The sequence below is a fragment of the Suricata suricatta genome, chromosome 12 (genome assembly GCF_006229205.1).
Source record: "Suricata suricatta isolate VVHF042 chromosome 12, meerkat_22Aug2017_6uvM2_HiC, whole genome shotgun sequence".
Lineage (NCBI taxonomy): Eukaryota > Metazoa > Chordata > Mammalia > Carnivora > Herpestidae > Suricata > Suricata suricatta.
This window is the reverse complement of record NC_043711.1, coordinates 97,667,712-97,691,896: the sequence shown is the minus strand read 5'-3', so window position 1 is coordinate 97,691,896 and position 24,185 is coordinate 97,667,712. Positions and strand designations below refer to the sequence as shown.

The 24,185-nt window shown below is 45.7% G+C and overlaps 1 protein-coding gene and 1 long non-coding RNA gene across 5 annotated transcripts in view; one reads left to right on the top strand and one right to left on the bottom strand.

Moving 5' to 3' along the window:
• LOC115273278 overlaps positions 1–1,049 on the top strand; it is a 4,727-nt gene extending 3,678 nt beyond the window's left edge. The window contains exon 2 of the long non-coding RNA XR_003900771.1: positions 856–1,049. This is a non-coding gene — a long non-coding RNA (uncharacterized LOC115273278). The remainder of the gene's footprint in view (positions 1–855) is intronic.
• Positions 1–21,654, bottom strand: part of TSHZ2 (teashirt zinc finger homeobox 2) — a 446,554-nt gene extending 424,900 nt beyond the window's left edge. For all 4 annotated transcript variants that reach the window (XM_029916279.1, XM_029916278.1, XM_029916280.1 and 1 more), the window contains exon 1: positions 21,046–21,654. In XM_029916279.1, the coding sequence (XP_029772139.1) occupies positions 21,046–21,085 (40 nt within the window). In that variant the 5' untranslated portion in view covers positions 21,086–21,654. The remainder of the gene's footprint in view (positions 1–21,045) is intronic.
• Between the last annotated feature and the right edge of the window lie 2,531 nt (positions 21,655–24,185).

The following is a 24,185-nucleotide window of genomic DNA, read 5'->3' as shown; positions in this document are numbered from 1 at the left end:
CCATCCACCCATCCACCCACCCATCCACCCATCCACCCATCCACCCATCCAACCATCCATCCAACCATCAAACCATCCAACCAACCAACCAACCATCCATCCATCCATCCATCCATCCATCCATCCATCCATCCATCCACTCATCCACCCACCCATCCATCAAACCATCCAACTATCCAACCAACCAACCATCCATCCATCCACCCATCCATCCATCTACTGATCCATCCATCCAACCATCCAACCATCCATCCAACTATGCAACCAACCATCCATCCATCCATCCATCCATCCATCCACCCACCCATCCATCCATCCATCCATCCATCCATCCATCCATCCATCCACCCACCCATCCATCCATCCATCCATCCATCCATCCATCCATCCATCCATCCATCCATCCATCCAACCATCCCACCATCCAACCATCCATCCAGCCAGCCAGCCAGCCAGCCAGTTAGCCAGCCAGCCAACCATTCATCCAACCAACCAACCATCCAACTAACCATCCATCCATCCATCCATCTACCAATCCAACCATCCAACCATCCGACCATCCAACCATCCAACCAACCATCCATCTACCCATTCAGCCATCCAGCCAGCCAGCCAGCTAACATTCCCTGGCTTTGTTCTGGGCACTCTATCACTAACCTGTGAAGACAGAGGATATGCCTCCTTTATCCTCACAGTCCTAGCACACAGCACAAGGTCTTGAAAACAACAGAAATCAAGAAATATCTGCTGAATGAATAAGATTATGACTCTCAAAGACATGCACTCCTTTCATGAACATATCTTCCACAAATCCGTTTAATCCAACCAGCCCTCCTTCCCTCACATCGTTTCCAGGTCTCTCTCAGGCTATTCCCAGAATGAGGTTAGTGCCCTGGAACGTCGACAGACAGCATCAGTGTGTGCCAGCAAAGTTTCGTGCTCAAGCCCTCACCCCACAAATTCTCTTTTGCTCCTCTGGAAGCAGGATTCGCCTTCTATTTTTCCTCCATGTTCCTCCAATAGAAAATTAAAACATCTCAATCCACAAATGGTGTTGCTGAGTGGTTATTTGTCACAGCTGTTGTCATGATGAGGAACTATAGAAACCCCTTCCCCTTATTTTAATTAAAATTTTTTTCGTAAAGAACATCGTAAGTTTCCATCGCTACTGTTTTATCTTGGGGGTCTCGCCGCTAACTTGCCCAAGTCCTTCCCCACTCTCCTGCAGGAGAGCAGTTTGAAATACGTGCCCTGGCATTCAAGCTCAAGTTACAACGATTCCTGTTTGTTTATGGGAGTGCAGTGCAGACTCAAAAGTTAAACCACAGCACAAAACTTTTCTTATGGAGTGGATGCCCAGGGGACTGTGGTCTAAAATGAAAATAAGATCATTGTTTAAAAAAGAAAAACAAAAAACAAAAACATCTCACACCATGCATTTTTACACATTTGAAAACATGTCCGTGTTCCTTACATATCCTGCTTAGAGTACTAACAGGTCAGTCCACAGGAAATGCAAGAATACGTTATATTTTAATCAGGGCACATAAAACACTGTCTCGAATGTTATGTTTCCTGGGGGAATGCAGTGAGCAGGGAACGTTTACAAACTCCAGGTCAGTCCCCCCCATAACATCACTGTGAAAAAAAGAAATTTATGAGGTTAAATTATATGGATGTTATATATTGGAACTGTTAGCCCGTTCCCAAATGAGAATGTTGGCTGAAATAGCCAGATTCCTTGAGAGAAATTTTTAAGTACTTCTATTGTGGATGTTTTCATGGTAACTTTCTCAAAAAAAAAAAGTGAATACATATTCTTTGAAGATCATGAAATGAATAAAAAAAAAGAGAAGTCTCACGACTCAAGAGAAGTCCAAATTCCAAAAGAGAGGGCACCTAACAGTTACTTATGTTCTGGTTCTCCGGACATAATAACACAGAAGTTACTTTGTGGAACTCGCTCGTGATTTATTTCATCTATTCCTCATCTAAGTGATTGGAAACACAGATGTTGACGCCATAACCTTGCTTCCAGTAAATAATTCCTCAAAGGACACACATTTGCTTAACCGTCGTCACAAGATGATAAAACTTATGAAACATTTATGGGAGCAGCAATGCAGTTTTGTTGGTTTATGTGTTTGGGAAGTTTTGAAACGCACAGTCCCAATTTTCCACCTTCCCTTCGCCTCTGAAAGGAACAGTATCTTTGGGGAGGTGCCCGTACCTGGGCTGGAGAGACTGCTCCCCCCACCCCACCTCGTTCTTCCTTTCTCCATTTGTGGCTGCAATCTGACAGTAAACAGAAGGGCTGTCGTGCCGATCTCAAAGAACAATAATTAAACCAAAGGGACAGCAGACCAAGTGCTCTGTGGGACCAACAGAGGAAGAATAAAAACCCCACCAGGGAACTGTTTTCTTATGCTTTTCGAGCCTGCTTCAGAGATAAGCAAACGTTCACATGTGCAGTGTGTGCCTTTGTGTATCCATTCAACATTCACTATGAACCTACTCTATTCATGCAGGTATCTAAGTATTCCAAAGGTTCCAGGAATCTTGGATGACTCTTTGATTCACTCATTTATTCAGTCATCCATGTATTCAACAAAAACACCTACTGTAAATGAAATGGTCCCCATGAGTTGAGGGATCAACCCCTGACATGATAAAATATACAAGGGAACAGAAACGGCAGGAAAGTGGAGTGCCTACCTTCCTCCATCAGCTAGTACTGATTCCCTTCCCGTCTGGTGCTGATGTTCCTGTGCAGGGAACACGGGTGTAACTATGGTTCTGTTTCCCAGAACCCCCAGGGAAGTGCCACAGAGATACCCCTGGGGAAATACGCTGTGATGCTGGCTTCATGTTCACAGGGAACATTTTGAAGAGCTTTCTGGTTGATTCCACTAACAGCTTAGCCTCGGCGTGAGCATATGCATTGACTAGGTGCACCACTAAAACAAAACTCATGCATAGTAAGGGCTTTCTACATTCTCTCCTCACCCCCAGGCACACACACTAACACTCACTATGTGCCTGATCCAGCCATACGTGAAACATACATTCACAACACACATAAGAGACGTACAGTCACAACTCACCCCCACAATAAAACAGACTCACAACACACACATAAATGCATTTTAAGGATGATGCTGATCTTAGCTGTGAAAAGCATTCGGTATCAATGGACATTCCAGATCCTGAGGTCCTACTTTATTAATATTTCTGCCCCCAGGACCTAGCAGCCTGCCTCGCTGCATGTTTGCTCTACTGCATTCAATGTCAGTTTGACTGCTTAACATGCCACACGGCAGAAGTGACTCCTGTTAAAGTTCTCCTTGTAACGCCTCTAAACAAAATCCGGCGGTCCTTCCTTTCCTAACCCAGCCCGCCCGTGTTTACCACCCCATGGGCTCCAGGATCTAGACGGCAGAATTACAAATAATAAAGGATATAATGACCATTCCACTCTGAAGCTCCATCCATTACATACCCCGAAGAAAAACGTGATTTCTTTTATGCTATTCACACTTCCCTTTTAACGTCTCTCTGTTCCCCCCTCCACCCCAAGATGGTAAATGGTTGTATGCTTGACGTACTTGGGCTTCAAGCCATGTTCATGGATGAGTCTCACTCATTATTGGGATTATTGACATATTTTATTTATTCAGTTTACTCGCTTCAAGCAGACATTTCACAAGCGCCTACTGGGTGCAAATGAGCCAGTTAAATTTTCGGTAAGATAAGTGTATATTTCAGGAAAGATACCAAGAATGTTCAAAGTAAGAAATATTAGCTGTTTCCATAATGTTTACTTTTCTCAACTGGTTCTCTTGCTAAATGCAGTAAAATTCTCACAACTGTTTTTCTCTGCATCAATTATTTAGGTGACAATTCTAAAAATTCTTAAGAGTACCCAGTATAGGATTGTACATAATAATGAAAACTTAAAAAATATGCTAAGTGTCTATTAGCAGTGGAGTTGATAAGTGAGTAAAAATATACATTCTTGTGGTCGAATATTATAAAGCATATGAAAAGGAATTCACTATATTTTTAATCTATTATCTCTCCTTCCCTCTTTTTTTCCTTAGCTGCCTACCTACATACTTGGATAGAGCCCACATACAGACTTATAAAATCAGTGTGCAAAACATAGTGTAAAATATTTACATAAAAATATTAAACATATACAGAAGGACAATAATGCCTTTTGCTACCTATATAGGCAGGCAGAATTATAAATAATGGAGGATATACCCACCAAAGACTGAATAGTGCCTGACTCTGGGGAGAGAGTAAGGAGGGGGGATATTAGTATTTGCTGAGAACTTATTATGCACGGAACACTGTTCTAAGTACCTAATAAGTATCTATTTTTTAAATCCTCATAATGGTGCTTGAAAGCCACTGTTCTCCTTTATGTCTGTTTACAGGACTGAGGCACAGAGAGTTTAAGATTGGTGTTCAGGGGCACCTGGGTGGCTCAGTCAGTTGAGCGTCCGACTTCAGCTCAGGTCATGATCTCACAGTTTGTGGGTTCGAGGCCCACGTTAGGCTTTGTGCTGACAGAGCCTGGAGCTTGCTTCAGATTGTGTGTCTCTTTCTCTCCCTGCCCTTACCCTGTTCACGCTCTGTCTCTCTCTCAAAATAAATAAATAAATGTTTAAAAAAAAGAAAGATTGGGTTTAAAGATGATATAACTTTACCTGTAAAGTTCAATTTCTTTGTATCTGAATTTTACCGACCAGGTAAAATAAGTTCGTCTTATTATTGACAGCTCTTCTTTCTAACCTCTATGACTGACCATGCCCATCCAACATTAACAAAGAAACCATTTATGTTAAAGACAATAAAACAAGACGCTCCTTTCATTCCATTACTTAATAAAATAACCTCAAATCAGATAGCAAGGCAATAGGCCAAAGTGTATTATTACAAAGGTTTCCTTCAAACTGCTACCCACATTCAACAATTAAAAAATGACAACACCAACAACAGACAAATCCACAAAACCTACAACCAACAACAACACAAAACAACGGTTAGGGTAGGGGTTTTCTTTTTTCTCCCTAAGAAAGATCCTATCATGGTTTCTGTTGTAAGCAACATTTCCCCCTCTGTGTTACAAGCCCTCAAACTTCACAATCATCTCTTTTCCATATTCTTTGAAGTAATCATTTAAATGTCACTTATAATTAAATACTTACAAGTAAGAAACACCTTTAGAGACCCTGACCATAAATATTATGAGGAGCGCTAAACAGGAAATCTGTGAGGGTAGCTTTTCAGTTGCTGAAATAAATACCGGGCCAGCATCACTGCATGCGTTCCATAATTTTGATGGCCAGGAGGAGTCTCGGAGCCTCTAAGAGATTTATAGAGAACAGATGAGCAGCGTCTGACTTCAGGACACATCCGCAAAGATGCTGTAGGAAGTGGGTGAGCATGATCACTTACCGAGACACCCCAGATGGACTGTGTTCATGGTTTTCATGTGTCTGTGTTCATGGTTTTCATGGTTTTTTCTTACTTCTGTTTAATCAAACAGGAATGGACTTACGAAATGCCATTGTGGAGAGTGCGAGAGGTTTCAAAAATCCTATATATGTATTTTTTCTCATCGTCATAGGCTCAACTGTTCAAGGTGGTGCTTTGGACTTAGATACGCAGGATGATCCTCTTTATTTTTTTCTTTGCCACAACTGACTTACTTCCACCTGGAGGAAACAGTAAACTTCAGTCTGTGCCCTTAGTCCACACGTATCTCTCCTAGCCTCTGGACGTTTATTTATGTCACTCTCTGCTATTAAGCATTAAATACTGTGAGAAGCAACAAAACATAGTGTCTGAGTACTTGGCCTCTGGTAGGCAGAGCTGGGCTTCAGTGTCTTATTTGGAAGCTTATGTGATCTTCAAGCTATTTGTAACTTGGTAATTCTCTTATCTCTTCAATGGGCCAATAATAATACTCTCTGGCTTTCGAGATGTTACGGGGAAAGATTTTCTGTCGATGGCCTGCATGAAGTCAATGTTCTGTACATGTTAACTAGTAAGTGTAGACTTTCTGGATTAGCATCACGAGGGCCGAGGGCCAACAAGCAGTATTACATTGACGGTATTATGCTCATGATCACTGTTGCACTATGACCGTGATAGTTATGATCGGCATCATCTTCCTCCTCACCACCATCATCATTTGGACCCCATTTGCTCATGGAAGCATAGATGACAGACGGAAAGGGCCCAGAAATCTCCTTATTGGGAAGACTCAGGAAAGAAAGAAGGAGGGAGCTGATGAGGGAAAATAACCACTGAAGAAAAGTAGGAGAAAATATGAAACAGAAGAAGATGGTGAAGGAGCCTCCAAAGAGGAAAGCTAGGTTTCCTGCCCTCCCGTTCTGGAGTGTTGCCAGAATTTCAGAGACTGTGAATAACAAAATAAAGCTCTGGACAATTCCTTGTGTTTCCTTCTTGTCTCTTGACTCTGGTATCCGGGGTGCTGGCCAATCCCCGAGCAGACAGAGCCCCTGTTACATATTGGCTGCATTGCTCGTCTCTCTCCTTAAACTGAAGGATTCTCTGGGACCTGATAGTTCATGCTCTGACTAGGTAGGTAGATGAACAAATGGCTACATTTCCCTGTTGAAATGCATTAGGGAAAATGCCCCCCCCCCATTTTTGAAAACAGACAATTGCCACAAGAGAGTGGAAAGAGAGAGTACTTATATTTTTTCTGTTGACTAAAAGCCAGAAGTGGATATGGATCCCCTTGAATAATGTTTTAAATGTTTTGGCATTCAGAATTGGGAGAAAGAGGGAGAGAGAGAAAGAGAGTAGAAGAAGAAGAAGGAGGTGGAGGAGGAAAAGGAGGAGGAGGAGGGAGGAAGAGGACATAAAGAAACAGGAGGAGGAAAGGACTTAGAATTTTTCTCTCGGGGCGCCTGGGTGGCTCAGTCGGTTAGGCCTCCGACTTCAGCTCAGGTCAGATCTCACGTTGGTGGGTTCGAGCCCCACGTCGGGCTCTGTGCTGACAGCTCAGAGCCTGGAGCCTGCTTCTGGTTCTGTGTCTCCTTCTCTCTCTGACCCTCCCCCTCTCATGCTCTGTCTCTCTCTGTATCAAAAATAAAACATTTAAAAAATTAAAAAAATAGAATTTTTCTCCCATATCCTGTAACTCAAAGCCATGGTGAGTGCTTTAAATACAGATGCCTGGGCCTTGGCCCCCTCCTGTGGAATCAGAACTGCTAGGAACCGGCCTGGGAATCTGCAAGGCTGCCTTTTCACAAGTTTTCCAAGGAACGAGGATACCAAGTAAAGGTTGAGGAGCACTTCTCTAGTCCATATGCCAAACCAGAATCTTACTCCCAATGCCTCCATATCTGGTAAATTCCCTTGGCCAGTAAGGCTCTCCGTCTCTCTGATATTCTGGGAGGGGAAGTTTCTTCTGGTGATCAAAGTTTTTGAAGTTTTACTGAGGCCTCTGTGTTCCAGATGTTCCTTTGACCCATGTGTGACTTGGCCGCCTTTGCTCACATCTGGTCCATGAATCCCCTGCCCTGACCAGACCCTGGGCACCCACAGGGTCCTCCCAGTGGTCCTTCTGCCCCATCTTCACGGGTTGTGCAGCCCCGTGCTCCCAGCTATTGCTTTCCTTACATATTTCCTTACGATTCCCTCTTTTATGTACACACATAATTTAATTTCAAAATGAAAATTTACATCACCACGGTCTGTGAAAACCCAGCATCATTTGCCATCAGAGATCAGAAAATGAAAATCCAAGTGCCATTTTCACTGGATACTGCTCCTTGAAAAAGGTCTCTGGAGTCTAGGTCTACCCTTTCTGATAAAGAGGCAAGAGACAGGCATTTAAGACAGGCCATCACCAAATAAGACTTTCTTCCTCATTAATCGGAGGCATTGAAAACAGTGTTGGAAAAGGGACACGGTTTGCACGTTGGGCTGAGTCCGTGCTACCTAAGACTGTTTACCACCAGTGGTGTGCCAGCCCATCAGGGGAGAGCTCTGGCTTAAAAAGCCTTCAGAAATGGGCTTGCTTTCCTCACTAAAACCCTACAGAAAGCTCTGGCAGGCTGGGCAGAGGCGATGGCCATCAGGAGTGTCCCCTAGAGAAGACGGTGGTAAAAGTCACTGGTCTTGTTTGGCTCCTCCTCCACAAAAATGCAATTTTATCTCCTCGGGGTTCCTCCCCGTGACTCCCAGTAAGGAGGCCACCATCATCCATTCTATCAAACCACACCGACTGAGCACCAACTATGTGCTCTGTGGGCGGGCAGCAGATAAGACAGAAAGCAGATCCCTTCATGGTCATGAGCTCAGACTCATGGTCATGATTTCAAAATGTACCACGTATTGAGCGCTCACTACGTGTAAAGCACTCTCCTAAGTGCTTTGCAGGGGTTCATACACTGCTCCTCCCAGCAACCCAAGGGGGAGGGGGTTAGTACCTCTACTTTACCAAAAAGGAAAGGAATGGAGAGGTTTATTCACTTGTTACTGTAACGACTTAAATGTATTGACCACCTACCTTGGACCGGGCACTGTGCTGAGCACGCCATCTGATTTGTCTCAGTGAATCCTTGTAAAAGTCCAATGAGATGAGTTCTTCTATCACGTCTGTTTTGCTAATGAGGACATTGGAAGTCTGGGAGGTAAGAGTGCCTAAGGTGACACAGTGAGGAAGTGACCCACTGGGGAGAAATCGGCCCCCTGTCTGACTCCAGGGTCACCCCCTTGCCCTGACACTGTGTCGTCCGATGGGTGTGAAGGAGATCCCAGGACTCCACGAAATGTGCCTGGAAGAGTGGCCTCTACCCCTCTGCGGTCAATTCTAGAATAAATGCACCTTCAAATATTTCTCTCGTTTCCAGTCTGGCTCAGAGAATGATAGACTGAGAGTTTTCAGTAAGAACCTGGTAAGTAACTACAGGGGAGAAATAAAAGAAGGAAGAAGAGAATTAGAATTAATGGGACAAACCCAGGCCTGGGTTTCAGACACACCTCTCAGTATGGCCATGTACCATCCTCTGCTCATCTGGTCCAACCTTGGACTGAGTCTCTCACCTTCCCCGCCATCAAACTGGTCCAAGATAGCACCAGCTTTTGACTTGATGGATGCAGGAGCCTCCTACATGGCTGACCTGCCTGCAGCCTTGGTCTCTACACACCACACGGCAGCCAGAAGGGTGCTGTAAAAATCAAAGCCAGATCCTGTCTCCCAGGCCAGGCACCCCTGCCCTCCAGGCTCTCCAGCCAGTGCACAGTTCCTTATAGGTCTTGGGTCCTGGAGGCTTGGAGGCATCCTGTCCTCCTGTGGGGACCCCGCGCCATTCCTGCCAAGGCTCCACCTCCCTGGCCACCTTGCTGCCCACCAGCCCCCCACCTGCTCCAGACCCACACAGTCAGACGTGTCTGCAGTCGCCTTGCCCCTTGGGCACGGGTGGTACTTCTCTTCCTGTGATGTCACTCAGAACCCAGGTGCAATGTCACTTGCACTGAGAGGCCTTTTCTGACCCTCTCATCCAAGACAGCGCCCCCTCGCCTCACGCCCTACGCCCTACCCCCGTTTCAGCCTCTCTCGGGTGCACACCACCTGCTACTGTGATATGACACTATGCATCTGCTCACTTGTCTGGGACCTCTGTGTGCCACACTAAATGGAAGCTTCAAGAAGGCAGGCATTGCATCAACTTCCTTCAAGCCTCTGGTTCTAGCACCTCCCACAGTGCCCGGTGCAGAGCAGGCCTTCGGTAACATCGGTTAAATAAAGATTTCCAGGCAGGCAGCCAAATCTCCCACCTGCTTGCCACCGAGATCCCAAATCCCTTTGTCCTTAACAGGCACCAGCCAGCCTCCCGGCTCCCCTCTCCCAGATGCTAATCTGAAGGTGACAATTAAAAAGTGTAGAAGGCGTTACCAGGAAACAGCCTGTAGCCGTCTCCTATTAGCTTAACAACCCCTAAGCTTCTCAGCCCCAGGCCTGAGGGGATGCGCACAGGTTTGCCTTGGGGGAGGGGCAGTTGCCAAACCCCGGCAGGCTGAGCACCTGAAGAGCAGAGGAGGAGGTCAAGTTCAAGGGCCAGAAAGGAGGATCCCCAGCCCCTTCGCCAACATCAGGGATGCTCCCTCTGAGGGGCTTGGCTTAATGAGGAAGGCTACTAACCCATTTTACCAGCAAGCACGGTCATAATATTTACTGCAAAAAGGTGAAATCCCTGCTCTTCACGGGAAGAAGATGACGTCGTGCTGAACAAAATGCAAGTTCATTACCAAAATCACTGTCTTTTTGTCATTAGTATTTCTCAAATTGATAAATGTTCAAAGCGCAGTTACGATCATGATTGGCACAGAGGTCTGCCAACAAAAAATGTTAGATGAGTAAAGAGATCATTCTACTTAAAAGTAATTAATTAGTATACAAAGTAATACACTAATTAAAGTATTTATTCCTTTATTTACAGCCTCATTTACTCATTCATCAGGAAATATTCATTTAGTGCCTATTTAGGTACCAAGGACTAATTCAAGAGCCTAGATTTTTTCCCTAGAATCCCTACAGAAAAAAACAAAAATAACAACAGGAAGGAGAATAAAAACATGCATTTATGAAAAAGAAGTTATGTGCGTGCCAGGGACCGCACCAAGGGCTTCCTCTACATCGGATTAGCTAATCATCCCGACCACAAGGGGAGGTGAGTGAAAGCCTGTGTTCATGTGACAGATGAGGACTCCAGGGCTGAAGGTTACCGAGTTCCCCTTCCAACCCTGCTGGCCAGTTAAATAGGGAAGCATTCTGACCGATCCCAGATTTGCTTTTCTTTTTTTTTTTTTTAAGTTGATTTTTTAATTAATTTTTTAAATCTTTTTATTTATTTTTGAGAGACAGAGAGAGACAGTACCATCAGGGGAGGGTCAGAGAGAGAGGGAGACATAGAATCTGAAGCAGGCTGCAGGCTCTGAGCTAGCAGTCAGCACAGAGCCCGACGCGGGGCTCGAACCCATGAACCGTGAGATCATGACCTGAGCAAGAGCGGATGGACGCTTAACCAACTGAGCCACCCAGGCGCCCCTCGACATGTTTTTCAACAGCCTCACCGATTTGGTTCACCAGGCACCAAGCCACCCCTCCACTAAAACTGGGCTTGGTGTTTTTATCCCCATGAGCTGCCTCCGTGGTTCTGGGCATCCCACTGACTATCCCTGAGGGGCCAGGCGGGCAAACAGAACATGATCCACTAGCCGCAACAAGTGCCTGATCACCCAGACAGATCACATCACTTCCCTTCTCAACACCCTCTCTCCCCTCACACTGGGACCCATAGATAGGAGGCCACACCAGGCCTGCCTTTGCCCACCTCCCCTGCCTCTTTTCTTAGGACCTCCTCCCGCATTTTAACCTGCTCTGGCCACACTGGGCTCCTACGTACTCCTCGAAGAGGCAAGTCAATTCTGGCCTTAAGTGCCTACTGCTCCATTTGCCTGAACCGTTTCTCCCCTCTCTGAGCTTGGCGGGCCCCTCACTTTGTGTCCAGGTCTGATCAAATGTCAGCACCTGAACAATACAAGCCCTGACCATTCTGTCTAAAAAGGCAACCCTCCCCTGACTCTTTATTCCGTTAATCCTAATGGATTTTTATGAAATGCAGTTAGAACTATTTAATATTGTATTATATATTTATTTTCTTATTAGCTTTCTGGTCTTAAAAGAATGTTAGCTATGGCAGAGCTTTTCTGCTGGGACAGAGCAGCACCTGGACCAATGCCTGGCACACAGTAGGCCAGCCGGCAACATCGGCTAAATGAATGAGTGCATAAAGGCACATCCGTACAGGTGAAGGAATACTCATGGAAGAACCGACTTCATATATGAGAGAGGACTCGAGATCCTATTTGGAGATGCCACTAAAGACAACCTCCTCCATCAATGTTCTCCGTACCCTTCCCGCAGGCTTAGACTTCACAACCGAGGCAGGGAAAGAATAATAGGCATGGGGCCCTTCCCTGGCAAATGACTAGAGCCATTCTAAATAAAATATCACAATAGATTAAGTGCATGAGCTTTGGAAGCAGGGGTTTAAAACCCAGCTTGGCCACTGCATGACCTTGAGCGAGCCGCTCTGCACATTTCTCAGATCCCCATCAGTAAAACTAGGGATTACACTGGCATCTAATGCATAAGAATGTTAGAAGGAGAAAATTTGGCTCAGACTTCCGCTCTGGGATGGGTCTCCCCTGATCATCCACACCTGTCCTGCCAAACGCCTACTCTTCCACTTTGCTTTTATAAAGCCAGTGTGTGTCACCATGGAGCTTTTTTTCCTTCTGAAATTTATCTTTTTTTTTTCCCCCTTTGTTGTTTTACTTGTATATTCTCCTGCTTCCCCTTTCTGGAAGGTGAGATTTCCCACTCAGCCTGTTAACCACCATCCCTGGGATGCAGGTGACCAGAACAGAACCTGACACATAGTAGGGACTCAAGAAACCACTGCTGTTTAAAGAAATGAAGTATAAGCACTTGGTAAAGTGCCCGGTGGAGGTAAGAAGCAACTCCACAGTGCAGACAGTGTTACTGCCATTGTCGTTAAAGTTGTTGCTGCTGCTGCTGTAATGACTATCTTTTGGGAAAGAAACAGGTTTTTTTGAGCTGGCACAGGGTTCCAACCAGCCCCGTGTGGTCCTTCTCTGCAGAGGCTGAAACACTACTCAGCGACCGTATTTCCAGTTTTAAAGACCAAAATGCACCCACGTCTGATTGTTTTCAAGCCCCGACCTGCCAGGCTCGAGATATTCGTTGGTTGCTCATTTCCCTTCTGGTCCTGCATTCTTCACGGTCCAGCTACTGAGGGTAACGACGCACTGCCCCCGGCAGGTTTGGTCCCAGATAGCTTCAGTGCACTTTCTCAGCCCCCATCTCGTATAATCCTTTCGAAAAACCTGGGCCTTAAGAAGAATGATGATTACCCCTGTCTTATAGGTCGAAGAGTTGGGTGCAGGGGAACACAGAGATCTGAGCGGCTTGCCCAAATCTACAAGGCAAAGAAAAGGAGTAGACCTAGGGATTTGAACTTGGGTCACTCTGACTCCTGAACTCGGATTCTAACCCCTTCAGCAAGGTTTCTCTCTTGAGCTTGCTCAGGGCAGCATAATGAGTGTGGGCAAAGCTGCCACCAGCATCCAAGTCACTTCCTCCTGCTCTAGGGCTCCAACCTTGCACAATCTCAAACCTAATCTCCAGAGGGAGAACAGAAAGAAGCACAAAGCCATGGACCCAAGTTCCTAATGAAGGAAACTAGCCGAAGGCAAGTCTGATATAAAACATGCTTATAGCTTTTCATTTCGGAATTTCTTCTGTACCAAATGCCTAGAGTAGATTTACCTCTTCTCTACAGCATCATCTTGGCCCAGAAGCTATTCAGATCTCCCCCCGGGGTATGAGAAAGGGGCTTCTAAATACAGAGAAAATTCTAAGAATCTGATAAATTCAAGTGATTTAAAGTAAGCCCTTTGCAGTTTATATAGGAATATTTATGTGCCTTTGCTCTGGCTTCCACAAGTCTCTCCCCTGTAGAAACACCTTGACCTTCCGTTTCCTTTTTGAATCGTCCACATCACCAGGTTTCATGGGTTTTTCATGATGCAGGAAAGCGTTAGGGAAGTTTCTTCCAAACTCATTACAGAATGGCCGCTGACAACTGCTTTTATCTCCTTCTGCCCTTTGTAACTATTTTCATTAAAAACAATAACTGTGTTCTGCCCACCTTAATATCTAAACTGTAATTTCCATAGAAATGACTTAGATGTAGCTGGAAGAAGAAAGCTCAGGGGTGATTTCAGAGTATTCATTCAGTTCTGAAAGCACTCCACTAATTAAGACCAGTGATCTTAATTTTTGTACTAACAGAAACTGCAGAACGCTGTCTTTTTTTTTTTTTAACCCACCTTAGCTCAGCAGCTTTATGGAAACATGAGGCTTTTTCTTTAGCAGAAATGGACACTACAGCTTCTCAATTAAATTAGTCTTTGGAAAGAGATGAAAAAGAGCTAAAAAGCTCCTTAAAAGTCTCCTCTGTTCTGCTGCTTCTCCTGTGCCAACGGGAGATGTGTAGTTAAAATGCAGTGCTATTTTCTTCTTACCCTGCCGAACAAAGTTTTCGATCTTGAACCTTGAGCTAGCTAGAACAGCCTGTCGAGAGATTTTACTTTTAGTTTGCATTCCCACGTTTGGGTTTCTAAAGCTCTTTCTCAAAACGGGATGTGTCATATACTGTCCTGTGTCTTGGTACATTCAAGGGAGGACTTTATTAGCCCCTGTTAAAGGCTGGGGAGGAGGCATAATGATACTGACATTGTTGTTTTTGTTCTTTCCAAACAACACAGATACAAAGGGAACTCTTAGAAAAACTCAAGACAAATGCTTTCAATATATGATCCAGGTTTTTTTTTCCCCCTGTGTAATTTCTCTAAATTCACGATCTCTAAAACTTCTGCATTGTGTGTTTCCCTGTTGCATAGGTAAGTAATACTGATATGTGGATAATAGAATTCTCTGGCCGTGCCTCCGGAATTTTAATTTCTAAAATTTTAGGCAACTTTAGGCCTTGCTTTGGCATCCTGGACTACTGGACGGTGTCCAGAGGAAGGACATCTTTTTTTTTTTTTTATTCTGCGGAGGAAATGCAAAAAGATTCAGAGAGGCAACAAATGAAAATCCTCCAGAACTATTTAGTGACGTTCAAGTCTCTTCACATGATTTTATCACTTCACCCCTGGAGTCTGCTTTGGAAACAAACATGTCAGCAATTCCCACTTGGATCTCAGATTGCTATTCTGTGTGTCTGTGATGCAGACAGTGTCTTCAGTGGGGACCCAAGTCCTACATCCCCATGATGGTTTCTCTGAGGCCAGGAGCAAGCCCACTGTGGTCGACACTCCAGCCTGGTGTCCGACTTAGACGCCAAACCGTGCGTTTTCCTGTCTGCAGCGACACTGGCCCGAGAGGTCGCAGACAGAGTCCGGAAGTGGATGTGTGGGCTCTGAAAGTATCTAATTCTTGGTATCATTTCTTAAAGACCAGTGTTTCTTGGAACTGCCTTTCAGTTAGCATCACAACACCTAAAACGAGTGACTGAAAGGTCAGTAGTAGAGAAAAAAAAATGAAAGAAATGGTAAATCCAGTGAAAATGAGCTTATACGATAGAAGCCGGTAAATATATGGTGTTTTTTTTTTCTTCTTACTGCAATATCCAGGCAATCAAGCAAACCCTCTCAATGAGGTTATTTCTTATGTGGTTAGAATGACTAAGCTCATTTATAATCAAAGAGCTGCTCACCAAAGGTCACCCTAAGGAACAGGAGAATTTCTAACTTGAGATGGAATTTATAAAACTCAAAATAAGAAAAAAAAAATACAAATTGTTACCAATTACTGAAAAATGGATATAGAAACCTCCGGGATGAACAGGCTCTAAGAAGGTAGGAGAATCGGATCTCCCTGATACAGACGGCAGGAAAATATACTATGTATTTGTCACATTAGAAAATGAAAATAAATTTCTCCCACGTAAATAAAAATAGAACCGCATTCTCAACTTGCGAAGCAATAAAATTATTTGTGTGCCAAGCTTCTTTTAATACCACTGTAATTTTTTCATAAAAGTCGCTCAATTTGATCATAATTAAATATGTAATGAAAAAGCAGTGATTCAGGGAAGCGGAGCAACCTTCTCTGTTAGTTTAATGTATTTCCAACTGACTTTGCATCAAACAAAAATGATACTCGGTGGATGCCCAGTCTTAATATAGAATTTGTTAGGCCATTCTGTGCTCTTTAAAGGGACCTTGGGTGGACGCAGGCGCGCCTTTGAAATAGTGGCAGAGTCTTACCCAGCCCGTGACATACCTAAATAAAATTGATGGTACATATATGGTGATGGACAGAGAGCTCTAGTCTGGTCCTTTAACTCATGTCGGCTAATTACAGACCCGATACCAACATGAACAGGTTTTCTTCCTGGCTGATTTTCCTAAGCTGAGCAGCAGTGATGTGCAGAAGTGCATCGTTTCAATGGCCTTAAATAATGCCAGGCGCAGTGCCCCTTTAAAACCTGCTCAAGTGAGAGAGAGAAGCCCCACGCCAGTGGGAAGAGAAACAGATCAACCCAGGTGTATTATCCGGTTGGAGAAATTCCCTCAAAGGCATCAGAAGTCACCTGGGATGAAAGGAAAGCTTAAGCGCCTGTTGGAGAAGGTGACAAAAGGCAAGATGCCTCCAGGGACAGATCTGCTAAAGATGCCTAGGGGGTATTTGTTGGGTGTGAAGCTTTCCCAAAACGGGAGCAGCAGAACCCAGGTGACTGGGAGAAAAATCAGTGTAAGGTGGTAGAAAAATAAATGCACCGTTGTTCTGAGGATTGTTTCTACCCTCCTCAAAAGTAGCCTTCGATCTCCAACCCCCACGCCTCAAGAAGATTTTCATCCTGCGGGGAAGTTTCTCAGAGCCCCCCTCCCCCTTATCTACCCTCCCCCAGAAGTCCCTGTCACTTACATCCTTCTGATTAGGGCTAATGTATTGTGTCCTGATATGGCAGATTAAAAATGAAATCAATAAGTGCCTAAAACAAATGGGCTTTTGAGATGTCCCATTCAATCTGGGTCTTTAAGGGTGAGGTGAGAAGTGGGAGAGGGAGACCGGGAGGAGAGTTGGGGAAGGGACCACTTAAGTAATCAATTTCCATCCAAAATGCTCAGGGCAGGATGTGAGTCTCCGTGGGACCTGTTCTTCCTTTTTCAGGGATCTGCCTTAAATAACAAGAGCCAAAACAGTTCATGCTGCTGAGCCCCTCTGGGAGGGAGGGTGTGTGTGTGTGTGTGTGTGTGTGTGTGTGTGTGTGTGTGTGTTTTCCATTCAGCTGTTAAAAACGTACAGTTAGAGGGTAAGTGAATGGGGTCTAGAGCATGCAGTATTTAAATCTTCAAGATGTGAACTTGTCTTTCTGACGTATGTTTAAACAAAGTGAGAGTGTCAGGGTCCCAGACTCCACCCAGATTCCTCTTCCCCGGAATCCCATCCCACGTGCCAGGATATTAAAGGTAAACTTCACTGTGAGCTGCCTGCCCCTCCCCACCCGGCTGGTACCGACTGCTGAGGCCTCACTGGGTTCACCCAGGCACCCACTCTCAGGAGGCTGAAAAGACGATCGCTAGGGTCAGCTCCCACTCCGTGGCAGGATTCAGAACTGTCCCTGCTGAATATGTTTGCCATGTAAATAAACTATGCCATCAAGGTGCAAATTGCAACTTTTAAGTAATGATTGCTAATAGTCGAATGTTTACTGCCACACAAGGACATTCGTGAAAACAAAATCTGCATTATTCATCTCCATATTAAATAAACAAAATAAATTGAAGGAGTTGTTCCTTCCCGCAAGACTTTCCTCAGATCTGTATTATCAGATAGTTTGTGAGAGTCAACAAAAAGGAAACATTTAATCTCTTTGGGCTGGTAGAGCAGAATCTTGTAACTTATGTATACATTCGATATTCACAAGCCTCAAAGATTCTGCATTCTCCTACAATTGGCTGGCATTATATAAAAACAAGAGTTCAGGGGGGTACGATAAAATGCTTGTATGACACATGTCTGGGTACAGAGGTTATGACAGACTGCCGAAAATAGAAGCGTTTGCCGCGGAAGTCTGCAATTTAAAATTTTTAACTACTCTGAATCCTGAAAGATACAAACAAATCAAAACACTGCTCTGTTTTATTTTATCTTTCTGCCATCTTCTCTATCTGCCCTAAAATGGATAGAGGGGGGAAGATGCTGATAGAAAACCCCGCAATATTTTCAGGTGAAAGTGGATGCAGTTTAGTGGTGAGTGAAATATGCACCCAAAGAAGCCAGCACACACACTCACACACACACACAAACCCGTGGGGTACCATAGGCTGTTTTCTGAACTTTTTTTTTCCCTTGCCCGAAGAAATAGTATGGTGGAATAGCATAGCTTTAGAAAGCAAGGAAGAATGACATTTCAGAGGGAAACAGGGAAATGTTCTGACTTAGCTGTTTCCTTAAAGAGAATTGCCTACCTCACCTCCCTTCTTTTAAGGAGGTGGCGGGGGGGGGGGGGAGAACAAAACAGATAAAGACTGAAATTCCCCACCACTTATAATATCATAGGGTTCATTCTATCTGCATACCTGCGTTATTAGAAAGTTCTGTAACTGATTCCCTGAACCATGGAACTGAAAACTAATAATGCAAAGGAATCACATTGCCTCGAACAGTTCTTGGGAAAGAGTTTCAGCTCTGATTCACTCACAGGCTTTTTCTATCTTACATTATTCATTAATCAAGCTAGAAATCAAGCTTTCAACATCAGTCCATGGGAGTAATTACTTACAGTTGTGCATTGCGTTTAATTTCAGGCGACGATAAAAGTTAGTATGGCCGCAATCCTAGAACCCACCTTGTTCTTTTTCCTGCATGATCAACTGTCTGGAGAATCCCAAAGTGGCTAACTTTACTGGTAAATCACCACCTCAGCTAAAACAGCATATAGCATCCATGACTTTGGAGGAAAGAAACATCGCATGCAAAAAAAAAAATTTGTTGTAACAATATGTGAGCAAATAAATACTGCAAGAGGGGCCTCCTTGTGTACAATATGAATTATTCCCTTTCAGCTTGACAAGGGTTTCTGCTTTTTTTTTTTCAGTGAAAATAATAAAGCCATGAAAACAAACATAAAGACACTAGGAATACAATAGCCTAGTGAACTGAAACTGGAGGCATAACTTTCCAACGCACACACACACACTACAGTAAATAGACAAGCCAGTTCCAATAGATACCAGCTTAATGAAAAGGATCTAATTTAAATAATGTGATACAGCATTATGTTACATACACCTGGATCCGCACTGATCAGAGGATAATTATAATCAAAGTAGTGCAATTCTGAGCAATGCACTTTTTGTAATGAGCTCACCAAAGGAGACATGTCCAGTCATTCTGGTAATTTAAATTACTGCCTAGTTGTTGATGGCCTTTACCGGAACAACAAGGGGAAAAAAAAAAAAGAGTAATTTTCAGGGCAGTATCACTTCTTGCTGGACTGTTGCCCAGGTTTTCTATTGGGACAATAAGGACGTTATCTTTAATAATCTAGCTACACGAAACTTGGGTTGTTAGAGCTACAAGGAGCACGCTTACTTTTCCTGGGTCTAGAAGGCCAGCGCACACCCCAACGCCGTCAGATTGCAACACAATCTAAGTTTTAACAAATAAGGGACTGAAATGCAGACAGGGAAGGGGAGAGGAGAGAGAAGCTGTTTTCAAAAGAGGTAGAGTTTTGCCAGAGTTGCAAAAAAGAACACCTCACTGCCGAGAGAGGAGTTCTGAATATACACGGCACGAAAAATATTTTAATTATTTTGCTCTTTGGGAAAGAGTTGGAAAATACGCGAATGTTTTTTTTTTTCCCAAAGCTTTATAAATGATCCGCACGCAATTTGACCCAACCTGTGCATGGTTACGGTAGCGATTCTGCACTCTGGAGGGAGGGTGACTGTGGATATTACAAAGCACGGGGGACTGTCATTCAGGCTGGAATCAGGCCATGCTGGAGATGAGCTCGGTGGTCCAGCATGTTCAAACACAAACACCCACTTTGCCCAGATTTGCAACTCGCTTGGGATTTGTTCTAAGGGTGGCTTCATAAAGTTTACCAAAGTGTTCACCGAACTTCTCCCTAATGTTTCGCTCCCGTTACAACAGAAAATGTGTTGTTGGGTCTGCAGAACGCCAGCTTTTACGAATGGCCCTTAAAGCATGAGAGTGAAGACAGAGAAGGGGGGGAAGAACTTCAGCTTTTTGCTAAAGCCCTGATTCAACAGAAGGACACAAAGAAATAAAAACGCCCACATTAAAAGCCAAACAAGATAATAATTGTGCATGTCTGGCTCTGAATCTAGAGGGCAAGGCTTGCGTCACTGGTACTCTGAGTTACCATGGTGAGTGATTTATTGATATATATCAAGAATGAATAGATCAAAGGCAGCGAGATGACAGGTGATCAATCAAATGTCAAATCAAAACTAGCAATCAAGTGGAAAGCTGATTTTTCAGTGGGTGGGTCTGGCAGGAGAAAAATGAACTTTCATATTACACTTCCGAGAAACAAAACCCCAGCATACTATTAAAAAAGCAATTAAGCAACCCAAAAGGAAAAAAAAAATCTTTATAAGGTCTATTGTACTGATCCATTAACCTGTTCCTCTTTTTTGAGGGGGGGAGGGGGTTAGTAAGGAAAGAATCAGATGGGACCCCCTACGAATCAATTTACAAAGTTTGCAACTCTCTCTGGGCAGAGAAAATCCCGAGCTGTTTCAATGTCCTACTGGGCATTTCCCCCCCTTTTCTGTTTCTAAGAGAAAGAGTCTTGATTAGATTTCCAAGCATATTTAGAAAGCACATTCAAAGGCCAGTTCCTTTCCTGGGGTGGGGTGTTTTTTTTTTCCTCCACCTTGGGGATCAAAGTTAAAACTGTCCTCGCTCGCCCCAAAGTCAGCCTGCAGCCCGGCACGCCTCACACTTGAGCGCCCCAAAACCCAGCGAGAGCAGACGCGGTCCCTCCAGGCCAGAAGCCACCGGCACTGACCACGCGGAGGGATGCGAGGCGGAAGGGCCGGCTTCCGACCCCGCACCCCAAATCCACAACCCAACTTTGGCCGGAGAGGCGAGAAACAGACTGGGAGAAAGTTAGGGGTGGGGTGGAGGGTGGAGGGAAAAAAGTTTAAGGAGGGAAGGCTTGGTGGGACAGCTCCCCCCCACCCCCCCAAACCGGAGCTGCGGAGGGGAGGATTTGGGAGATGGAAGAAGGAGAGAGAGGATGGGGTTATCCGAGGGGCAGAGAGGGGCGCCCGGCGCGGACTCCCCCCACAGCGCAGGGGGAGGCGTCCTGGGGCGCCCGGGGGCCGGGAGGCGGCCCGGAGCGGAGCCGGTTCTCTTACCTGCCGCCCGCTTGGGTGCCTGCTGTTTCCTCCTTGGCATCGCTCTACTTCGCTCCAGTCCCACTTCTGGCGCCCCAGCCCCGAGCCGCGCGCGGGGCCCGCTGCTCGCTCGCCTCTCTGCGCGTCCTCCGCCTGCTGCCCGGTGGCTCCTAGGGCGTCACTCGGCCTCTGTCCCCCTGGCGATCCCCCCTGCAACTCCGCCACCGCGGGCCGGAGACCCCCCTCTCCGGGTGGCGGACACGGGTGGCCGGCGCCGGCGGGTTGGAAGTGGAGCTTGGTTCCGCCGTGTTTGTTTGTTTGTTTGTTTTGGATTTTGTTTTCCTCTCTCTCTCTCTCTTTCTGTTTTTGCTTTTTTGGAAATTTTTGGTTTTTGGTTTTTTTTTTCTTTTTCTTTTTTTTTTTTTGGTGACTGTTGAGACACTTGATTTCTTTATTAAACATCCAAGAGCGGGTTCGGATGGAAGGGACGAGGGGCGCACACGCGCCACACGCACACGCGCGCGCAAAGATAAGGGGGAGAAAAGGCGATCCCGGGAAGGCAGTGGTCTCCGCTTCGGTTCCTTCTTCCTCCTCCTCCTCTTTTCCTCCTCCTCCTCCTCCTCCTCCTCCTCCTCCTCCTCCTCCTCCTCCTCCTCCTCCACCTCCTCCTGCTCTTCCTCCTCCCTCCTCCTCCTCGCCGGCCTCGATGGCGGATCCGCGCCGGGGGAGAGAGATCACTCACTGCAGGTTTGTGGCTGCTGTCAGATCCCCGTCTGTGAGTGATATGCGAGAGGACAGGCGCGGGTTTGGGAAAGACGGAAAATCCGGAATTCACGCGCTCACACACACGCACACACACACACTCACACACACGCGCGCACTCGCGCTTCCTCTCACACTCACACCCCCCACATGGGCGCGCACACACACGCGCACACACTCACACACTCACACACACAAGACAGGGCGAGGCGATGCCAGCAAACATCGATCCCGCTGAACAAACTGAACATTAACAAACTCCTCCTCCGCCTCCTCTCCCCGCGACCTGATGACAGGGAGAAATTTACTCCCCAGCCGCAGAGCGCCAGGCAGAGGGAGTCTATTAAAGGGACAGTGTCCCGCCGCGGAGAGGGGCTGGGGGCGGGGACCCCGCGCGCCCGCGGCTCCTCGCGGCGCCCCCCGAGCTGGGACGGGGACTTGCCCACCCCACTCCTCCCCCCCCTCCTCCCAGAGCGGGGACACCGTCGGGGAGGGGGTGCGACTGGCAGGGTTGCAGGGAGGAAAGGGGGCAGGGTGAAGGCCAAACTCCGCAGCGGGGAGCGGAGCCGCGGGGGGCCAGGGTAGCCCACCTGCAGGGCCATTAACAATACTTATGAGGAAGGTGGGAACTTAGGTCGCCTCTGGGCGGGGGGGCATTATCAGGCAATGACCTCCATCTCCCAAGTCTCTTAATCTAGCCGCGAAGACGTACTCCCCACCTCCACCCCTAGTTCAACGCCCCCGCCCCTCCCGCCTTCCTTCTATTCAGTGGATGGTCAGAAAAGCAAAAATCTCCCATCTGCCTCCTGGATAATTTAATCGAATATTCTCTTTGTTTTGTTTACATAGCATTTATTGAGCACCTACTAAGTGCCTGTTCTGGAGACACAGAAGCTGCAGAGAAAGGGAAGATCCTGGCCCTGTAGTGTTTATATTCAGAGGGGGGAGCAAAAACGTCACCCTCGGATATCCAGTCTGCACAAATGTCATCTTCTCCCAGAGGTCTGCCTTACTTAAGATTTTCACACCCACACACCCACACACCCACTCCCTGTCCCATTTCTCTATTTTATTTTTCTCTGCTGGTCGTATCAATATCACATGCATTATATATAGTTTTCTATTTTGTTTATTGTCCACGTTCTGTTCCTTTCTTTGAATATAAGCTCTGTTGGGAAGAGGGATTTTGCCTCCTTTGTTCACTGTTGCATCCCCAGCGATGGGAAGGGACAAGGCATATAGTAGGTTCCTAATATAATATTTGTTGAATGAATGAAAAGTAAGCAAGCAAATAAACAAAATAATTGCAGAGCGATAAGCTCCATGAACATGTTTAAATAGGGTCTGTGACAGTGTCCGAAAGAGGGGGTAGCTTCAGACTCCTGCAGGAGATGTCACTAGAGTTGAGACAGATTTCAGCCAACATGTGGTCTTTGAGCCCAGTGTGGGCCAGGCCCCTGCCTGGGTGCTGGGGACAGGTCTGGACAGGGACCCTGCCCTCAAGAACTCTCATTCCCACGGGAGAGACAATTAAGAGGCAAGAGTGCAAGGGCAGGAGGTATACTTAGGAGGGACAATTGACCTGCACGTGAAGGAAGGAAGTTTGGTTGTGAGGCAGAGCCTCAGGGGAAGAGTCAAGTCTATGCTGCTTCCTAAATATGAGAGGCAGGCAGAAGTGGAACTCCGTAGCCAAAGCCTTGGAATAAGAAGGCAGGATTGTCCAGGCCTTTCCCAGCCAGGGCTCCGGCTGCACCCAAATCCCCTGAGACCCGTGTGAAGATGCACACTCCCAGGCCTTCCCCCAGAAGATGATCCATCCCCAGATCCACTGACATTTGGGGCCATAATTCTTGGTTGTGGAAGCTGTTTTGGGCAATATCAGAGTTTGGCAGCATCCCGGCTTCTCTGCCCACTAGATGCCAGACCCTTCCACCCCCAGCGCTGCCAACCGAATTGCTTCCAGACATTGTCAGTGTCCCCGCTGGGGGACAAAACTGTCCCCTGGTTGAGGACCACTGCTTTAGACCTTCTAAATCAGAAACTTCTGGAACAGGGCTTAGAGAATCTGCACTTTGCACAAGTGATTCTCCTGCTCATTCCAGTTTGAGAACTTCTGCTAAAGAAGCCTTTGTTCTTCTGGAGCCAGACATACACAATATATTTACGATATTGTAATATGCAATTGTATAGTCTCATATAATGTATATGTATATTGCAATATATAATACAGTATGTTACAATATACAACACATATACAATATGTTTACAATATTGTTCTATGCAATTGCATATTCTCACATAATATATATGTATATCATAATATACAATACATTACAATATACAATACATATGTTTACAGTATTGTAACATGCAATTGTATCATCTCACATAATGTATAT